At 40.1% G+C, this 17,339-nt stretch overlaps 1 protein-coding gene and 1 long non-coding RNA gene across 16 annotated transcripts in view; one reads left to right on the forward strand and one right to left on the reverse strand.

Annotated features, from left to right (window-relative positions):
* The window catches only part of LOC106082286 (uncharacterized), a 453,600-nt gene that overhangs the window by 64,874 nt on the left and 371,387 nt on the right, over positions 1 to 17,339 (reverse strand). For 14 of the 15 annotated variants that reach the window (XR_001220481.2, XR_001220484.2, XM_013244761.2 and 11 more), the window contains one exon: positions 6,651 to 7,908. Coding sequence is in view for 13 of the 15 variants with exons in the window: in XM_013244761.2 (XP_013100215.2) it covers positions 6,651 to 7,908 (1,258 nt within the window). In the remaining 2 variants the exon portion in view is untranslated. The remainder of the gene's footprint in view (positions 1 to 6,650; positions 7,909 to 17,339) is intronic. The other variant, XM_013244734.2, reaches the window with a different exon arrangement.
* LOC131995191 (uncharacterized) lies at positions 6,263 to 9,494 on the forward strand. Its single transcript, XR_009397240.1, has 2 exons — positions 6,263 to 6,383; positions 8,991 to 9,494. It is a non-coding gene; the product is annotated as an uncharacterized LOC131995191 (long non-coding RNA).

The raw sequence follows: 17,339 nt of genomic DNA on the forward strand, positions 1-17,339 counted from the left end.
GCCAATTGAGATATGCTCCGCGCTCTCCAAGGTTATGGAAAGTATGGTTAACCATCATCTTGTCAGATACTTAGAGTTCAATGGCCTTCTTAGCGACAGACAATATGGATTCCGCAAAAATCGCTCTATGGGACCTAATGACATTTTTGTCGGAACGATGGAGTCGCTCTATCCACCAGTTTGGTGAGAGTAAGGTCGTTGCTCTGGATATCTCCAAGGCATTTGATAAGGTCTGGCGCGGTGCACTTTTATCAAAGCATGTCGCTTTTGGAGTCGGTAATAACTTCGTTCGATTTATATCGAGCTTTTTCAGAGATCGCACGATACGAGTTGTTGTAGATGGGTTCTCATGAGATGAGTATACATTGATCGCAGATGTGCCACAAGGCTCTGTCCTTTCCCCTTCCCTTTTTCCTATTTTCATTGACGATCTACTGGGTCGACTTCGAATCCAGTCTACTCATTTGCCGGTGACAGTAGTCTGTGTCATTCATATTCATTCGACCATAGGCCCCAGTCCTCAAGAAATTGTGGACAGGAGGCGCGTTATGGATGAGACGCTCTCCCAGGATTTGTTGGCCATTTACGAGTTGAGTAGAATGAACTGAGTAGACTTTAACGCACAGAAGACGCAGTGCTGATTCTTGTCTCACAAGCGTATGCACTGACCCACTTTAATCGATATCTAACGACGGTATAGGTTCAATATCTATATCTATCTAGTCAAATACTACTGATGTTCTGGGCATGTAGATATAATGTGATGTCCGCTGATCAAAACACATATTCGAAGTGTCGAAAGAAGCATTCAAGTGTTTCTTAAACGGTGCAAGAAATATTTCACCTCTTCGGATCTACTCAATATCTATACTACCTACATCAGGCCGAGGATGGAATATAACTCTCATATATGGGTAGGAGCTCCAAAATCATCCTTGGAGCTACTTGATCGGGTTCAACGGAAAGCGATAGTGTTGATTGGGGACAGTAGGGTATCCAACTCTATTGCTTCTCTTGAACATCGACGGAATGTGGGTAGCGTTGTATTGCTCAGTCGTTATTTTCATGGCGTGTGTTCCAGGGATATTCGTCTTCTTATTCCTGAGGCTAGGATGTTCACCACGAATGCAAGATTTGCCAGGAACTCACACCCGTTTGTAATTGATTGGCCAGTCGACCGAACCATGCATTACCGAGATAATTAATTTTTCGCCCGAACCATTTGTATGTGGAATCGACTTCCGGCTAATGTCTTTCCCATCGACATTGACGTTCAGAAATTTAAGACTTATATCAATAAATACTACCCCCTCTTTCCCCCTCCAACCCTTAACTTTCCTAATTGCCAACGCAATGCACTTCATATCTAGGGGACATGCCCTACGTGTTGGTTACGTGAAAAAAATGTCTAATTTTAAGCTCCTAAGTCGTCCGAGGGTTTATTGGGAGGCCCTTAAGGTTGTCATATCTTCATTTGTGGTCTGGTTTATCAAAGTTTTGTTGGATAGTGCTTAAAAACAACAAAAAAGTCCTGTTAAGGTCTTAGATATCTCTGCAACGTCACCTGAGTTTTTCCGTATGCCCTATACACTCTTTCACTTACGGCACGTACGAGGGGCATAAGTGAGCCCATAGTCGTATGCTCTTTCGTTCCCATAAAGGTGTTCACAATAGTGAACGCCCGGATTTCCACCCGCAGGACCATACTACTATGGTCTGTCAGTCGGCAACAGATCTAAGTCCCTGGGCCCTTAATGCCAGGCAAACTTCGTTTTTATACCCCACACCACCACTGTGGTACAGGGTATTATAGATTTGTGCATTGGTTTGCAACGCTAAGAAGGAGAAGAGCTAGACCCAAAGATAAGTATACGGATCGGCTTGCAATCACTACCTGATTCGATTTAGCTACGTCCGTCTGTGTGTCTGTCCATTTATTCTTGTAATCAAGATACTGGTCGCATTTGTTGTCCGATTTTTACAAAATTTAGCATAAGTCTCTTTTTTGGTCCAAGAACGACCGCTATTGATCGATCAAGATTTAGATATAGCTCCCATATACATCTTTCATCCGATATGGTCTTTTTAGACTGTAGAAGACACAATTTTGGTCCGATCCTTACAAAATTGGGCACAAAGAGTTTTTCTTGACGTCCTAGTATGTGTCCAAAATTTCATCAGAACCGGATAAGATTTATATATATCTCCCGTATATATCATTCATCCGATATGGTCTTTTAAGCCTGTAAAAGGCACAATTTTGGTCCGATCTTTTCCAAATTTGGCTCGAAGTGCTTTTTTTCACGTCCTAGTATGTGTGCAAAATTTCATCAGAACCGGATCAGATTTATATAGCTCCCATATATATCTTTCATCCGATATGGTCTTTTAAGGCTGTAGAAGGCACAATTTTGGTCCCATCCTTATAAAACGTCGTACTACATGCATTAAATGTCATCAAAATCGAACCAGATTTAGATAAAACTCCCATATATATCTTTTAATCGTTTCGACTATTAATGCTGTAGTAGCTACAATTTGCCTAGCATCATAAAAAAACGTAGAAGGTTCAATTCGATATTTCAATGGGTAAGCAACATTAAAGTCTGACTAGATTTGGATATAAGTGCTATATATTAAAAGTATTACGTAGACTCGGTGGCTCGGCTCCGCCCGACTTTTGCCTTTCCTTACTGGTTTAGTTTTAATCCATTCATATAGCATTAAATCCCAGATGGAAATGAAAATAGAGTTCTGTCAATCCGCAACTATGACGGTGGCTCGCACTCGACCTCAAGTGTCGTCTCTAGTAACCGATCTGAAACCTCTTTCATTCCTTTCAGGTTGTCTATCGTTGTCTCGATTATGCCGCGAAGGTGTTACCTGCTCCTATCCTATATTCATTCTCCCATCGCTGTAAGTTTTATAGCGGCAGTAGGTACCTCACACTTATCTGTATGTCTATGAGTCGGATATCTAGAATAGTCTCGGGTGGCCTAGTGGGCATGGTCGTCTCCGCCTCCGCAGTCCACCAAACTACTGATAGTAAGTATCGTCTAATCACACTCCTGTAGCCAGTGGACTATCTTTGGAACAGGCTCCATTTTGAGCCTACGGCCCGTCAACATAGCGCCCAACATATGTGAGCATTCTCGGTACGCTGAACATCCAGTTCAGTTTTCTGTTCAAAACCACTTCTAAGTATTTGACCTTATCGGATATCGATATTGTTCTGTTGCGGAAACGTGGCGCCTCAAAATTGGCTAAACTTTGTCTTTCTCATAAAAAGGCAGATCTCTGTCTTCTCTGGGATCTCAGCTTCAGACCATAGATCTAGCCCGAACGTATGCAATTTTCAAGACCATTTCGGGTCTTCTGCATAGCTGATTCGGACTTTTTGTAAATTTCCCATGAAAATACCATTAAGGAACCGGGAATACGTCTCTCACATCAATAAATGCAGTCCGATTAATTTTTAAGCTCAATGATAAGAGGCCTTCTGTCTATTGCCAAATCCGAACTGCGTGCCGCACAGAGACACCACTTGGTAGAAAAGTTTCAACATGGCAGGATACCTCACAAATGTAACCAGTATTACTAAGGAAAAATCATCGCTGAAAAAGTTTCTGATGTTCACGACAGGATTAGAACCCAGGCGTTGAACTCATACCCAGACATGCTAACCTCTGCGCCATGATGGATTGGGACTCTTAGCCCTTAGAAATATGATAACATCCTTTGCGTAGCATACGTGTTCAAATCCTTTCCAGTCGACATCCGTAAAAGGTTATTAATGGTGGTCACCCACAGCAGTGGCGACAAAATGTCCCCGTCCTCCCGGTACTGGTCTAAGGATTGAATTAATGTATCGTGTGTATTATTATATTAGTGTATTATTAAAGCCCCCTCGATCTCAATGCATAGCACCAAAGTGCACATCTTTGGTATCAAAGGATTCGTCTATTTCATTCACAGCCTTGTGCAGGGCGATATTCACTGACCTTCCCTTGACATAGGTATACTGCTGTTATCTGATTAACTCTTTGGGTATCGTACTCTTTTCATAGAATCCACTAGAAGCTCATATGCTTGCCTACTTCTAGGCTTTCAAAGTATATGCAAGTCCTTAGCAGGCTGTGAATATATTGTGGCCAGCTGGGGCGCCGAGTAAACCGCCTCCATCTGTTGCATAGGCGGGAATATTCGATTAGGTCCGGGTGACCTTAATAACGGCTCAGGCAATAAGTAATCCATGTTATTGCGTCGAATATAGCACAATGTTTGTAGCCCCTGCTTGACTAAATAAAAAGCTATCTCAACCTCACTGCAATATGACCAGCCACAATGTTAGGCGCTATTATGTGTCATCTACAGTGCGGCTTTTTGAAAGTCGATTTTTCAAGCGCCGTCCAGCAGACCGCAAGAACCTAGAGCATGATAGATCTGACAACTTTTGCAGGTGTATAGGGAAATCGTTTCCTTTTTTATCTTCCTAAAATGCCAAATGACACCAGTTTTGAGATAAAGCGAAGAATAATACTGGCAAACAGATGCTACTTTGGACTAAGTAAGCAGTTTAGAAACAAGGCCACCTCTCGACAGACGAAGACTACACTTTACAAGACACTGGTACTACCCGTGCTGTTATATGGTTCTGAAGCATGGGTACTTGTGAAAGCAGATGAGGCAGTGCTTGGAGTATTTTAGAGAAAGATTCTTCGTAAAATATATGGACCAGTTTGCGTTAACGGAGAATATAGGCGACTTATGAACCACGAGCTGTATGAGCTGTATGACGACGATAGCATAGTTACACGCATCAAAATACAACGGCTGCGTTGGCTTGGTCATGTTGTCAGAATGGATGAAGAAGCTCCAGCAAAGAAGTCTTTTGAAGGCAAACACGGTGGTACACGCAAACCGGGAAGACCAAAAGCCCGATGGAAAGATCAAGTTGTGGGAGACACCTCGACACTTGGTGTCAGAGATTTTAGAATGAGCGCAGAAGATCGAGGCGCTTGGAACGCTATTCTACGTTCGGCTAGTGGAAGAAATATTATGTCATAGCAAATTAAAGTAAAGTAAAGTAAAATGCCAAATTTTTAGTTCATCTCATGTCCAGCAGAATTTCGAAGTATTTTGCGTTTTTAGTAAATAGAACATCCTCTTAGCAGGGGAGGCATGTGCTATCGTGGATATCATGTATCTGCCGTTGAAAGCACTAATTCTGTCGTAGACGGATAAATACCTAGCAAAGGCTTGCACAAGGCCATTCTTTTCAGCTTTTAAGACACATGCTTTAGATGCCTATATCACTTTCGGCCACCAACTCGCGTCTCTTAAGGGTGCTGGGAAACTTCCCCTAACAGCATAGCCACGTCCAGGGTTATTAACTTAGTGTGCTTTTCGCATTAGGTTTGGTGCTCTTTGGTCACGCAAAGCCCGAAAAGGTACCACCTAAACGTTGACTCTTTTTACATTTCTAGTTAATAATTTTCCCACTTTTTACTATCGCTTTCTGTGACGAGAAGCCTCATTCTGTTTAATTTGACATATGTATATTTTCCCACAAATTTTCCATTTTAGATGATTGAATGCCTTGCAAATGCCGCCAGCATTAACCACCGCTGATATATTTTTTTTTGATTCGAGCCGGGATTTGAACACAGGCACTCTGATTAGTCAACCAAATCAACAAATGGGCGTTCGAAACGAAAATATTCGAAGCGAACATTTTGAGAACCATTGTGCGTTTATTTGTACACTGGTTATGACTTTCTTGGTTTTTGGCTTACTCTAGGTTGGGTTAGGTTAGGTCAGAGTGGCAGTCCTTTATAGACTCACTTAGACAGTTTTAAGTCCATTGTAGCGACAGACCAAGTCTTCTGGCGGAATCGAACCCACGACCCCTGCCCTGGTAATCAAGCACGCTACCAACTCGACAACCGGCTAAGAGCAATCCATATGCTAATCCATGATTTTTCGTTAAAAAATATACCTATTTGTAAAATTTTCCAAAAATCTAAGTTAATTTTTAGTCTTTTTTTACACAAAATTTTACTTTTCGTAAAACTGGTTTTTTTAATAGACTCAGAGCAATAGTCAAGGCAAAATGTGGTCACATCAACCAAAAGTAAATGGAAGTTTTTGTAATTTGATTTAATAAAAAAATATTTTTAAAACAAAAAATGTCGCCGTTTGATTGGTAACACTTCCTGTCAGCTACCCTGTAGATCTGTCAATAACAAAATAAACCGTAAAACTCAATAAAAATAAATATCAAAAAACTGCCTATAGAGACAAATTAAGTTCATAGTGACTGTCTTCCATTCGCCTGAATGCTCTTTTCGACATCTAAAAACACGATGTTAGTCGTGGCAAAGGTAACTCATTTTTCAAGTGATCATTTTCAGACATAGTTTATCGCTTCGATTTCGACTCAACCTAATGCACACCTTTTGCATAATTCGGTTTATGTGGCCTTTTGTGTGTGAATATTGATGCGTTCGTGTGTGTGTGTGTGTTTTAATGTGTATATGTGTGTGAATGTGTTGCGTGCGTGATTTTCGTGGGTGTTCATGTGTATGATTATCCTGTTGCAGTTCATCTGTATGCATAAATATGTAGATACGTCATGCATTATTAATTACCTTCATCATCCGAGGAATAGGAATTATAACCAGCAGCCAAGGTGGGGCCACTTGTGGCCTGACTTTCCGATCGTCGACGCTGTATTATGCCACCCGCCGTGGATGCATTAGCACCAGCCAAACTACCACCCTTTTGGCCTGCATTGGACGATGTCAACATGATATTGGGATTACTGCCCATTTTTGTCATGGCCTTTAGATTGCTCGAGCCCTTGTTGTTGCCATTGTTCTTGGCAGTGATGTTTGTGTTGCTGCTGCTGCTGCTCGGCCCACCATTGCCATTTGTCTTTTGGCCAATTTGTGTGGCAGCCGTGGCCGAATTGGATACGTGTTGGGCTGATTTACGCGTTAGCGGTGATTGCAGCATACGCTGTTTCCATTCCAGCAAACGTTTCATGGACTCCTCCCGTTTGCGTTCGCCCTCCAGATGGGCCGTGGTGGCGGCGCTACTGGCCGTGGTCCCAGTGGCGGATGTTGCGCCTGCTGCTGTTGTGCCTGTGGGTGGAGGAGGAGAAGTGGGTGTTGTAGTGGTTGTGGTCGTGGATAGAGGTTCATCGTCAAATGTCGATGAACGCTTAGGTAAGCGAGCACTAGCTGAACGTAGGAACTGTTCATTTTGTTGGATAATTTCTTGAGTTGTGAGACCGGATGATAGTAATGGCGTATGCAGCGGTGGTGCCTGTTGTTGTTGTGGCTGATATGTACCCATTGTAGGGGAGAGTGGATGATGTGGGTGAGTTGATGATGAACGAATTTGGGCCCCGCCGCCCATGGTTTGTGAACGACTCATACGTGGAATGCTAGTATGACCTGCTTGATTACCTAAGGCGTCTTGCAACAATTCGTTGCGTTTGTAAATGCGCTCATATGGATTCTCATAGGCAATGGTATTCATGCCACTGGCCACAGGGCTTAGGAAATCGCTAGAGCCAGTGGCCATGCGATAATTACCAACCGCTGCTTGCGGTTGCGCCTGTGGATTTTGCAAATACAGAGCACTCTTGCGCATCTTCTCGGCATAGTTCTCTTCCGAATAGTAAAAGCTGTCGGGTGTTCGATTGATGTCCAGACTGGATTTGGGACGTGGTGCTCGCACAGGATCTGGTTTAATCATTGCTGTGGCGGCAGCTACTGCAGCAGCATCTGAGGCTGCCTCAGCACGTGCCTCATACTCCAAAAAGTCTGCCGAATGTGGTCGTATCATGGAGGCAGCAGCTGGTCGCGAACGTAGATTGAGATTGCTGCCAGCAGCAGAGAGCTAGAAAGAGAGAAAAGAAGAAAAGTATGTTAGAAATCTGACAAGTAATAAAAGAAGGATCCTAATCATTGAGCTTAAAACTTGAATAGGACAGGAATGTTCATGGGTAAATTTGATAATTGCAACAAATGAAAAGGAGAGTACAATGCTGTCTTCCATGTCTTAAATGCAAACCAAATATTTTGATACATATAAAACCCGTTTATATTTCATCAATGCTCATATAAGCTTTTTTAGATCTTTTCTCAATTTTTGCACAAAAATATCTGCCTTCAGCTGTGTATCATGGTGTATTGGAGATACAGACTAACTACACCTTATAGGTAAAAGCTCATATTCTTCTCAAAAAATTTGTGAGATATTTTCTCTATGAAGTTTCATTCCTTCAACAATCAACTACCAAATTTGTGTGTGAAACTTTAAATTCTCAACGAATTTTAGCATTGATTTGAAGACATTATTTGTTGAAGTAGGTTTGTAGAGACTTGATAGACGAAATAATTGAAATTTTGTGGGTTTTCAACAAATGCTTCAGTTGAGATAGTTGTTAAGTACTAGTAGTACTACCATGTAGCGCGATTTTGAAACCATCTCTGTTCGAGAGAGATATTTTGGATATTTTTGTAAATAAATTCTGGAAGAATTTATTTTTAGTTTTTTTAAGGGCACTTTTATGTGCAATATTGAACAAAAATTACTAAGATATCTCTATTCGTTTTTTTCTTCGAATCTGTTTCTTTGAAAATTAGACCATAAATGAAGATTTGGCAGCCCGAACAATATTTCGTAATTCCCCTGTGACCAACTATAGGTGCCTGCCAAAAGGTCCCCGGACGATCTAAGACCTTGAAATTTTGCACACGATCTTGTTAATACCTCAGCTCTAACCGTTTCAAAGATATATCTCAATTTCATAGAAATATCTCTACCCTATCTCTTTATCTTTCACACGGCATATTTTTTACCAGTTTTTTTGATTTTCTCCCACTGTGCGTCGCACGGTGTGAGTTTTTTCGTTGCAAAAATCATATCCTTTGGACCGATCATTTTTTTAATTTTAAATTTTTTTCTTCTTTTTTCAGGCTTTTTTATTTTAAAACTATCAACCAAAGCCTAAAAAAATGTCAAATAATTTTTTTAATTTTCTGTAAAATTTTCATCATAATTTATTTTTTTTTTCAAAATTTTAAGTTGTGAAGTTTTGTAGGAAAGGACAATCTTTATCAATTTTTTTGTATTCAGAGAATTGTAACATTTCAGATTTGCAATTGGTAAAGAAATAGTACCACGATTCCAAAAATACCGATGATACAATAACTGAAATCACCGAAAACAAGTAAAAGCATGCTAAGTTTGGCCGGGCCGAATCCATGGATCGTATTTGTCGAGTTCTTTTCCCGCCATCTCTTCTTAGGCAAAACAGGATATAAGAAAAAAACTGCTCTGCTATTAGAGCGATATCAAGATATGATCCGGTTTGGGCCACAATTAAATTATATGAATAGAGAGATCGATTTATATGGGAGCTGTATCAGGCTATAGACCGATTTAGCCCATAATAAACACGTATGTTAATGGTCATGCGAGGATCCGTCGTTCAAAATTTCAGGCAAATCGGATAGTGATTGTGACCTCAACTGTATCAGTTTATGAACCGATTTGAACCTTATTTGGCACAGTTGTTGAAAGTTAGAATAAAATACGTCATGCAAAATATCAGCCAAATCGGATAGGAATTGCGCCCTCTAGAAGTCAAGACCCAAGATCGGTTTATATGGCAAAACATAGACCGATATGGCCCATTTACAATCTCAACCGACCTATACGAATAAAAAGTATTTGTGCAAAATTTCAAGCGGCTAGGTTTACTCCTTCGAAAGTTTGCGTGCTTTCGACAGACAGACGGACGGACATGGCTAGATCGACATAAAATGTCACGACGATCAAGAATATATACACTTTATGGGGTCTTAGACGTATATTTCGAGTAGTTACAAACAGAATGACGACATTAGTATACCCCCATCCTACGGTGGAGGGTATACAAATTGTTGTAACTCCAATATCTCATAATCCATTATAGACATTCCAAGCATGTAGGCATGTTTTTTGTAGGATTTCACGAGATCTATCTTTTACAAAAAATCATGACGTTCAGCCTATCAATGCTTATTTGGCCGCACTTCAAAAAATGGTATCCTCGAGGTGACCAACATAAATGCCCTATGTCAGTCCCTGACCTACTAGGGTCTCCAAATTTTGCATACTTATTGAAAACTATTCCAAAATTCGACAATCACTATGTTAAGTTTCGTGTATATTTAAAAGTTGTAGAAATATTCCAAGGATTTTTGGGGCAAGTACAGCCTGCTAAACGCATTTGAACTATGTTAAGGTAAAATCAAAGAGCGTATTTTGAAAATATGGTGAGGGTATAAATTGGTGTATTTTTTTATTTTCCATCAAAGTTGGAAAAAATTGAAATAATTGGTACTTTTTAAATAGTGATTTATCTAGAGAAGCTCAAATAAATAATTATTAGCATTTCGATAATAATACATTTACTAGGTATGTCCAACAATAGACAAAAATGGCAATCCCTTATTAAGTTTTCGAGATATTACCCTTGCAAACGGACCAAATTACCTAAAAATTGTGAGTTTTTTGAAAATCGAAAAGTGGTCTAGTTTGAACTCCTAAACCAAAAATCTGACATTTTTAATTGTACCATTTTTGAAATCGTTAGAAAGTTTTACATAAGATAGGTTCTTTCAAAATTTCGTAGGCACATATGAAAATATTGATTTTTGCCACCTGTTTCCTTCGTCCGCACCACTGGGCGTGGTTGATAAAATGTTTTTTTGTTTTGCTTTTGAACAATTTTTTTTTTGGAATATGTTGGCTTGCATGGTGAGAGCCTTTCAACAACAAATTTGTACTTTGGCTTGTTGAGATTCAAAATAAATTATACCAAGAAAATTAACAAATTTCGTCATTGGCTTTGCTACAAAAGATGTTTTCATTATTTTTATTCGTGTAATCTCGACTTTCTCTGATATTTTGAAAAGTTAGTAAATATAAATATTATGTTGCCTATGTTCTTCAAGTTAAATTAGGCGCCTTCCAAACACTTGCATAATTTTCTGCCAGCAGCAAAAACAATGAAAATTACCACCCTAGAACTATTTTCCTTGATCCCGTTTATACATTGTGATTACTTTGTCTTTATGAATTCCTTTAATCTGTCCACATATTTTAATGAACTCAAATCCCAGTCATGCTTTCCTCAATTCCTTTTTGTCATAGGAATCCCACAGAAACTAAATGCTTGAACTTTATGCGAAGGGTTGAAGATTTAAAATTTCCATCACGTTATAAAAACGAAGCACTCCATAAAGAACGTTTCTTTGCAAGCACAGCAAAGGCCACAAAAGATGATACCAACAACAAATTATTCACAAGGAAAAAAAACAGACTGAAGAGAAAATTTTGCAACGCACAAAATTCTCGACTGACCCATAAACTCATTCAACTATGAGTTGTGTAGGGAGAAGGTTATAAAATGAGAGCTAAATATAGAGAAGCTGTAACTTTACCATAGCATATTAAACTAAAATCTACACTTATAAAACGTTAAGGAGGTCAAAGTGGTGCAATGTTTAGCATGTCCAACTAGTACAGAGAAAATCTGTATTTAAATACTTGGTAGAACTTTAGGAATACTTTTCAACGGTGTTTATACCGTAACCAATGTTTGCGACATTTGTTAGTACTTGAAGTGTGTAAAACTTCATCACAAGAAATGAAAATTTGCGGCAGTCGTCAAATAAAAGGAGAACATTTGTTAATGGCAAAAAGATGTAAAGTCATGTAAAATTGCAAATTTTGCCCATGAACATTCCACTAAGGAACAGGGGCAAACTTCTCACACTTTTTATACAAAATCATGCTCCCTCAAATGTATCCACACCAAATAAATGTATAACCAAATTTTTAAGGATCTTATTTGGTCGAAGAATTTTAGTAATTAGATATACGAGTACTCATACAATAAAATGGTACTACAAATTTACCATATTTTCTTCACTGGAAAGATTTTGGTTTATGATTTCGAGCCAAAGAAGAAATACTTCAAAATTAGGATCTTTTCTTTTAATTTATGCGGCTATATATTAATGGACACTCTCTCATTTACTTCATAAGCGACTAACAGATATAATTTTGAAGCATATGCTTTTCAGATAGAAATATTTTAGGGCCAAACTTGTCTTTTTTGCAGTTTAAAATGGGAATATGCTTTACCCATGTGACTAGTATCGGTCTAACATTATGCCGGACTCAGTTGTTTCCAACGATAACGACTAAAAACCCACCCTATGTCACCCTTGGGGATTAAATCTACCTCGGAACCGCTTTCGCATTACTTCGAGGTGGACTCCATACCTGGTGATTGTACATATCATTGTCATTGCGTCTGCATCTAGATCTCCGCATTCATACACTACGCCGCTGCGTCCAGGTTCATCTTCTTCCTGCAAAGTACTCGTTCGGCGTATCTCATCACCGCTTCCCAATTCTTCTTGCCTTCGAGCATACTCTGGGCTATTGTCCCAGGCGAAATGTCACCAATCGCTGTTTGCAGTTTGGTGTGTCCTTTGACCTTGCGCTCTCAGTGGAAGAATGTGTGTTCCACATTGTCGGCATCCTCTGGGCTATTGTCGCAGGCGAAATGTCGCCAATCGCTGTTTCCAGTTCGGTGTGTCTTTCGATCTTACGTTCTCAGAGGAAGAATGTGTGTTCCACATCGTCTGTAACCTCTAGCTCCTCATAAATGCATTTGCTAGAAGAGTATTTGCCCATTTTATGCAGGTATTTTCGGAAGTAACCATGACCTGTCTATATCTGCGTAACGTAATAGCAGACGTCGCCGTGCCTCCTATCTCTCAATTTCTGCACATCGGGTGTAAGTCGTCACATCTAATTGGCCTGATTCTCATTCGTTCAACTTTGCTGCCATTTCTCGATAGACTGCTCTCGTATGGCCATGTATGATCCAATTGAATCTCACTGTGTCCACTATGGGTGCTGCACCTTGAGGTGTAGAGCCTGGCGCACTTCCTGTAGGTCTATTGGAACTAATCCGGTTTTCGCAAGGGTTTCAAACTCAGCCACTGTCCAGTAGGATGATATGATCCTAAAAGCCGCCGGCCTTTGTAGCGATAGCAGGGATTTCGTATTCCATTAAGGAACAGGAGTAAACTTTTCACATATCAATGTTTGTGCTCAATGATCTGGGGTCACCTATTTATAGGCGAATCCGAACAGCGTGTCGCAGTGTGACACCTCTTTAGGAAGAAGGTTTTACTTGGCCTATATATGTGGCATAGTACCTCACAAATGTCGCCAGCATTAGGAGGGGAGTTTGGGTCTCGCCGGAATTCGAACCCAGACGTGCAGTGTCATAGGCGGACATGCTAACCTCTGTGCTACGGTGGCCTGCAGCATGCTATTGCATATCTCCTTTAAGAGTCTGCGCCTGCTCGGGAAAGGCCCACCTATGTTTGTCATCAGTCGATTGAGTTGCGTCGTTATTCTCGCGGCCTTTGTTGTCTCATAGATTAGCTTTGTACTCAGTGGGATCGCTAGATATTTGACCGATATCTTGGTCTTCACCAGTATGCCATCTATGCGTATATCCAGTTCCACTGGGATATTTTTTCTTGTTAGGAGTAGTAACTGCGTCTTCTGCATTGCACGTCGTGGGAATCCAGCCAGCCCTTTGCTCTTAGCATCAGCTGTTGTTGTGTGCCCTCTGCACCTTCCGCGACTCTTGTTTTGATGACTGCAGCGATGTTATCAGTATATCCTACTTAAAATGGAGTATGGAGTCTTGCACCGTTCCTGATGTGACCTCAAATTCACTCCTTCCATCTTGAGAGTTATAAACCAGTACTTTGTTATGGAAGTAACTTTTCATTATTCTCACCAGATACGCCGAGATATTTAAGTCATCTCTGAGTGCTTAAAATGGAGTATGGAGTCTTGCACCGCTCCTGATGTTACCTCATATTCACTCGTTCCATATTGAGAGTTATAGATAAGTACACTGTTATACAAGTAACTTTTCATTATTCTCATCAGATACGCCGAGATATTTAAGTCATCTCTGAGTGCTTGGAGAACGACCGTCCATCTAAGGCTATTGAATGCTTGCTTCACATCCAGTGTGGCCAAGATGACAATCGGCCAGAGTAGTGGTTGCTATGCTTAGCCGCTCCTAATATTTTCACATCTCCGAGATGTCTGATCGTGGACATTCCTGCCCGGAAGCCATGTTGTCTCATTGAGAGTCCACCTGCCTCAATGATGGCGTACTGGAGCGGCGGCTTTATAAGTCGCTCCAAAAGCTTGCCGATCGTTTCCAGCATATAGAGACGCCTGTATAAAGATATGGATGGAGAATCACCTAGCCCTTGCTAATGAGCTCCAGCTTTTGTTTCTTCCACACTTCCCGAAAACACCTTCAAATAGGCACCAGGTAAAACTTTCTAAGAAGAAATTACGGTCTTTTTTCATCTAACTGCCTGATGACCCAAGCCGGCATTCCGTCGGGACCGGCGGCTTTTCGGCTTTGGAGGCTGTAGGCTATATTCCTTAGCTACTCTATCGTAAACGGGCATATATCTTCAGTGGATTCCTCATAAACTTCATCATATTTACGGCTGTGACGGACGCACTCCGTGTGCCAAAATTTTGTCCAGAGACATAAGTTGTAGCATTGAATTCAGTGCATCAGATGGTGTCGTCCTCAGTGCCATCCTTTGGATCCGCCTGAGCATTGAACAGTAGATGGACTTTTGAAGCGCAGTCCACCAGACCACAACACCATAAGCATTAAATGTCTGACAACTGCATTATGCACTCACTGGATGACACATTGTTCAAACCCCCAACTTTTGCCAATAGATCTCTGCAGGTCTAAAAGGCAAAAGTTGCCTTTCCTGCACTCTCTAACACCCAGGTATTTTGCGAGTTCTGTAAATGGAACATTCTCTTCTCCGAAGAGAGAGGTGCAATTTTTATCTCCTGCTGAAAAGAATTACTTCTGTCTTGCATGGATTTTCGCATAGTCCACTTTTGGTAGCTCATTTCCCTGTCGTGCTTGGAGTTTTCGGTTGTATATCTCTTAGAGTGAAGGGAAACTTTTCCTTAGGTACAATAGCCATGTTTTTAGCATATGCTACAATTTTTACAACTTTTTCTTCCAGACACAATAATATATTGCTAAGGACAATATTCCAAAGTAGAAGCGACAGTACATCTCCTTGAGGCGTTCCTCTGCTGACCCATCTTTTTAGATGGAACGGCAATATGCCAAAGTAGAAGCGACAGTACATCTCCTTGAGGCATTCATCTGCTGACCCATCTTTTTAGATCTACATATACCAAGCCTGCCGTAAAACATTTTTAGTAAGAAAGTTATTAATAAAATTTCTTACGGTAGTGTTGATGCCTAGAAACTCCAGCTCCTTCATGATTGACGTCGGTTTAACATCAATTTCAAGAAAGGCCACCATATTTTTTTTCTTGACAACGAGAAAGCCTTCGATGTAGCTATATCGTGAAGGCCTGTTTCAGTGGACCTGCTCTTACTACATGCAAGCTATTGCCGAGACTGTTTCTGCCGAGATGTTTCTATCACCTTTCTCTAGAATCTTCAGCACAAAGGATGACAGACTAATAGGATGAAAGTCATTCGCCTTCGTGTGGTAAGGTTTTCCTGCTTTTAGTATGAAAATGAGGTTTGTGTCCCTCCATCTCACAGGTATATACGACATGATGATACAAACAGAGTATATCTCCCTAAGCCAAGCCAACTTGTAATTCAACCGGCGATAAATCATCAGGGCCTGGCGATTTAAAGGAGTCGCGCAAAGGATCTTCGTCTCGGACAAAATTTTCTCAAAAACCTCCTCTATGCATATCAGAGTCCATCTCTTCTGACGCCACGTTGTCCGTTGGAGAGTTTCCCGGGAAATGTGTATTAACGATTAGTTCTAGAGTTTCCTCATTAGACATTGTCCAAAAATTATCTGTCTTCTAAATGTATCCTCATGTAATACCGGTTTTGAGGATAGGATAGTTCTTGGTTATATATGGGGAAGCCAACCAGTAATGAGAATTATTTCAAGACTGATTACAACTGAATCTTCTGTGGAAAACTTAAGTTATTCCATTTTTGCTGAAACAACATTATTTGACAATTTGTGCTCTTTACGAGATTTTTTGTTTGCTTAAAATTCTTTTTGTCAGCAAAACATGTGGCATAAATTACCAATTGAACCCTTTATATCACTTGCTAGTGTCACAACCTTTCAACTAAGTGACAGCATTACAGCCTGAACTAACATCTGACCTATTGGACAAAACTGTAAGAGAGGCATACACTTTTATATCTACATTTAGCTATAAAATATTCTCAATAGTGCATCAAGCAGAAAACACTCTATTCCTCTTTTTGAATCTAAGAACATTCACAACACTAGCCTGTATATCTTCTATGCATATATAGATACCTGTGTATGTAAGTATGTGCAACTACCATTTTGTACAAAACTGAAGGACTAAACTGCATTTATTAGCACCAAATGTCAAACAAACAAAATATGCGAAAGCAATGAAAGCAGTAAACTAAAGGTTTGCTGAATCTCCTAGCCTCTGTGTATGTGTGCAGCAACAGGACGAAGGACTGATAAATGTATACTTTCAAGTATATTTAGTGTTACCTACTTTTACATGTAGTCCATGTTTTTGTTGTATGAAACCTAGGAAAAAGGACGACATGAAATAAATTAAAGCGTAAATGGCGCATATAGTATGGTATTGGTTGCTTGGACAAATGGATGGATAGAATTTCTATGTGAGGTGTTTAACTAACTGAGAGAAAGCTTTGAAATCCTACAATCTACTTTTAGTTTGTGTACATTCAGTTAAAATCCTACACTTTAGATACAGACATTAATACATAATCACAGATTACTGTAAGGTGATTTATTTAAGCTAGATATTTAAGGGTTATGTATACATGATACATTATAATGACATGTTGAAAGAGTCCGTGTTGACTGGAAAGAGTCTCGGATTTGTACAGTCCGAATGAATAGAGTTACCGACATGACGTTTTCACAATGTGTGCCACAAAAAAAATTACTAGAAACTCATTAGTTTAAACTGAGGTTGGCTTTGTAGTGTTGAAAGTCTCAACATATATTGTATTTTAATTTAGGATTTGCAGTGCCCGAATGTTTTGAAAGTTCATACTTGTAGAGGTCACTATCCGAAGAGCATTATAATGTGAAAAACAAGTAAAAGCGTGCTAAGTTCGGCCGGGCCGAATCTTTTATACCCTCTTTTCCCGGCATCTCTTCTAA

This window comes from Stomoxys calcitrans, chromosome 2 (assembly GCF_963082655.1).
Source record: "Stomoxys calcitrans chromosome 2, idStoCalc2.1, whole genome shotgun sequence".
NCBI classification, from domain to species: Eukaryota; Metazoa; Arthropoda; class Insecta; order Diptera; family Muscidae; genus Stomoxys; species Stomoxys calcitrans.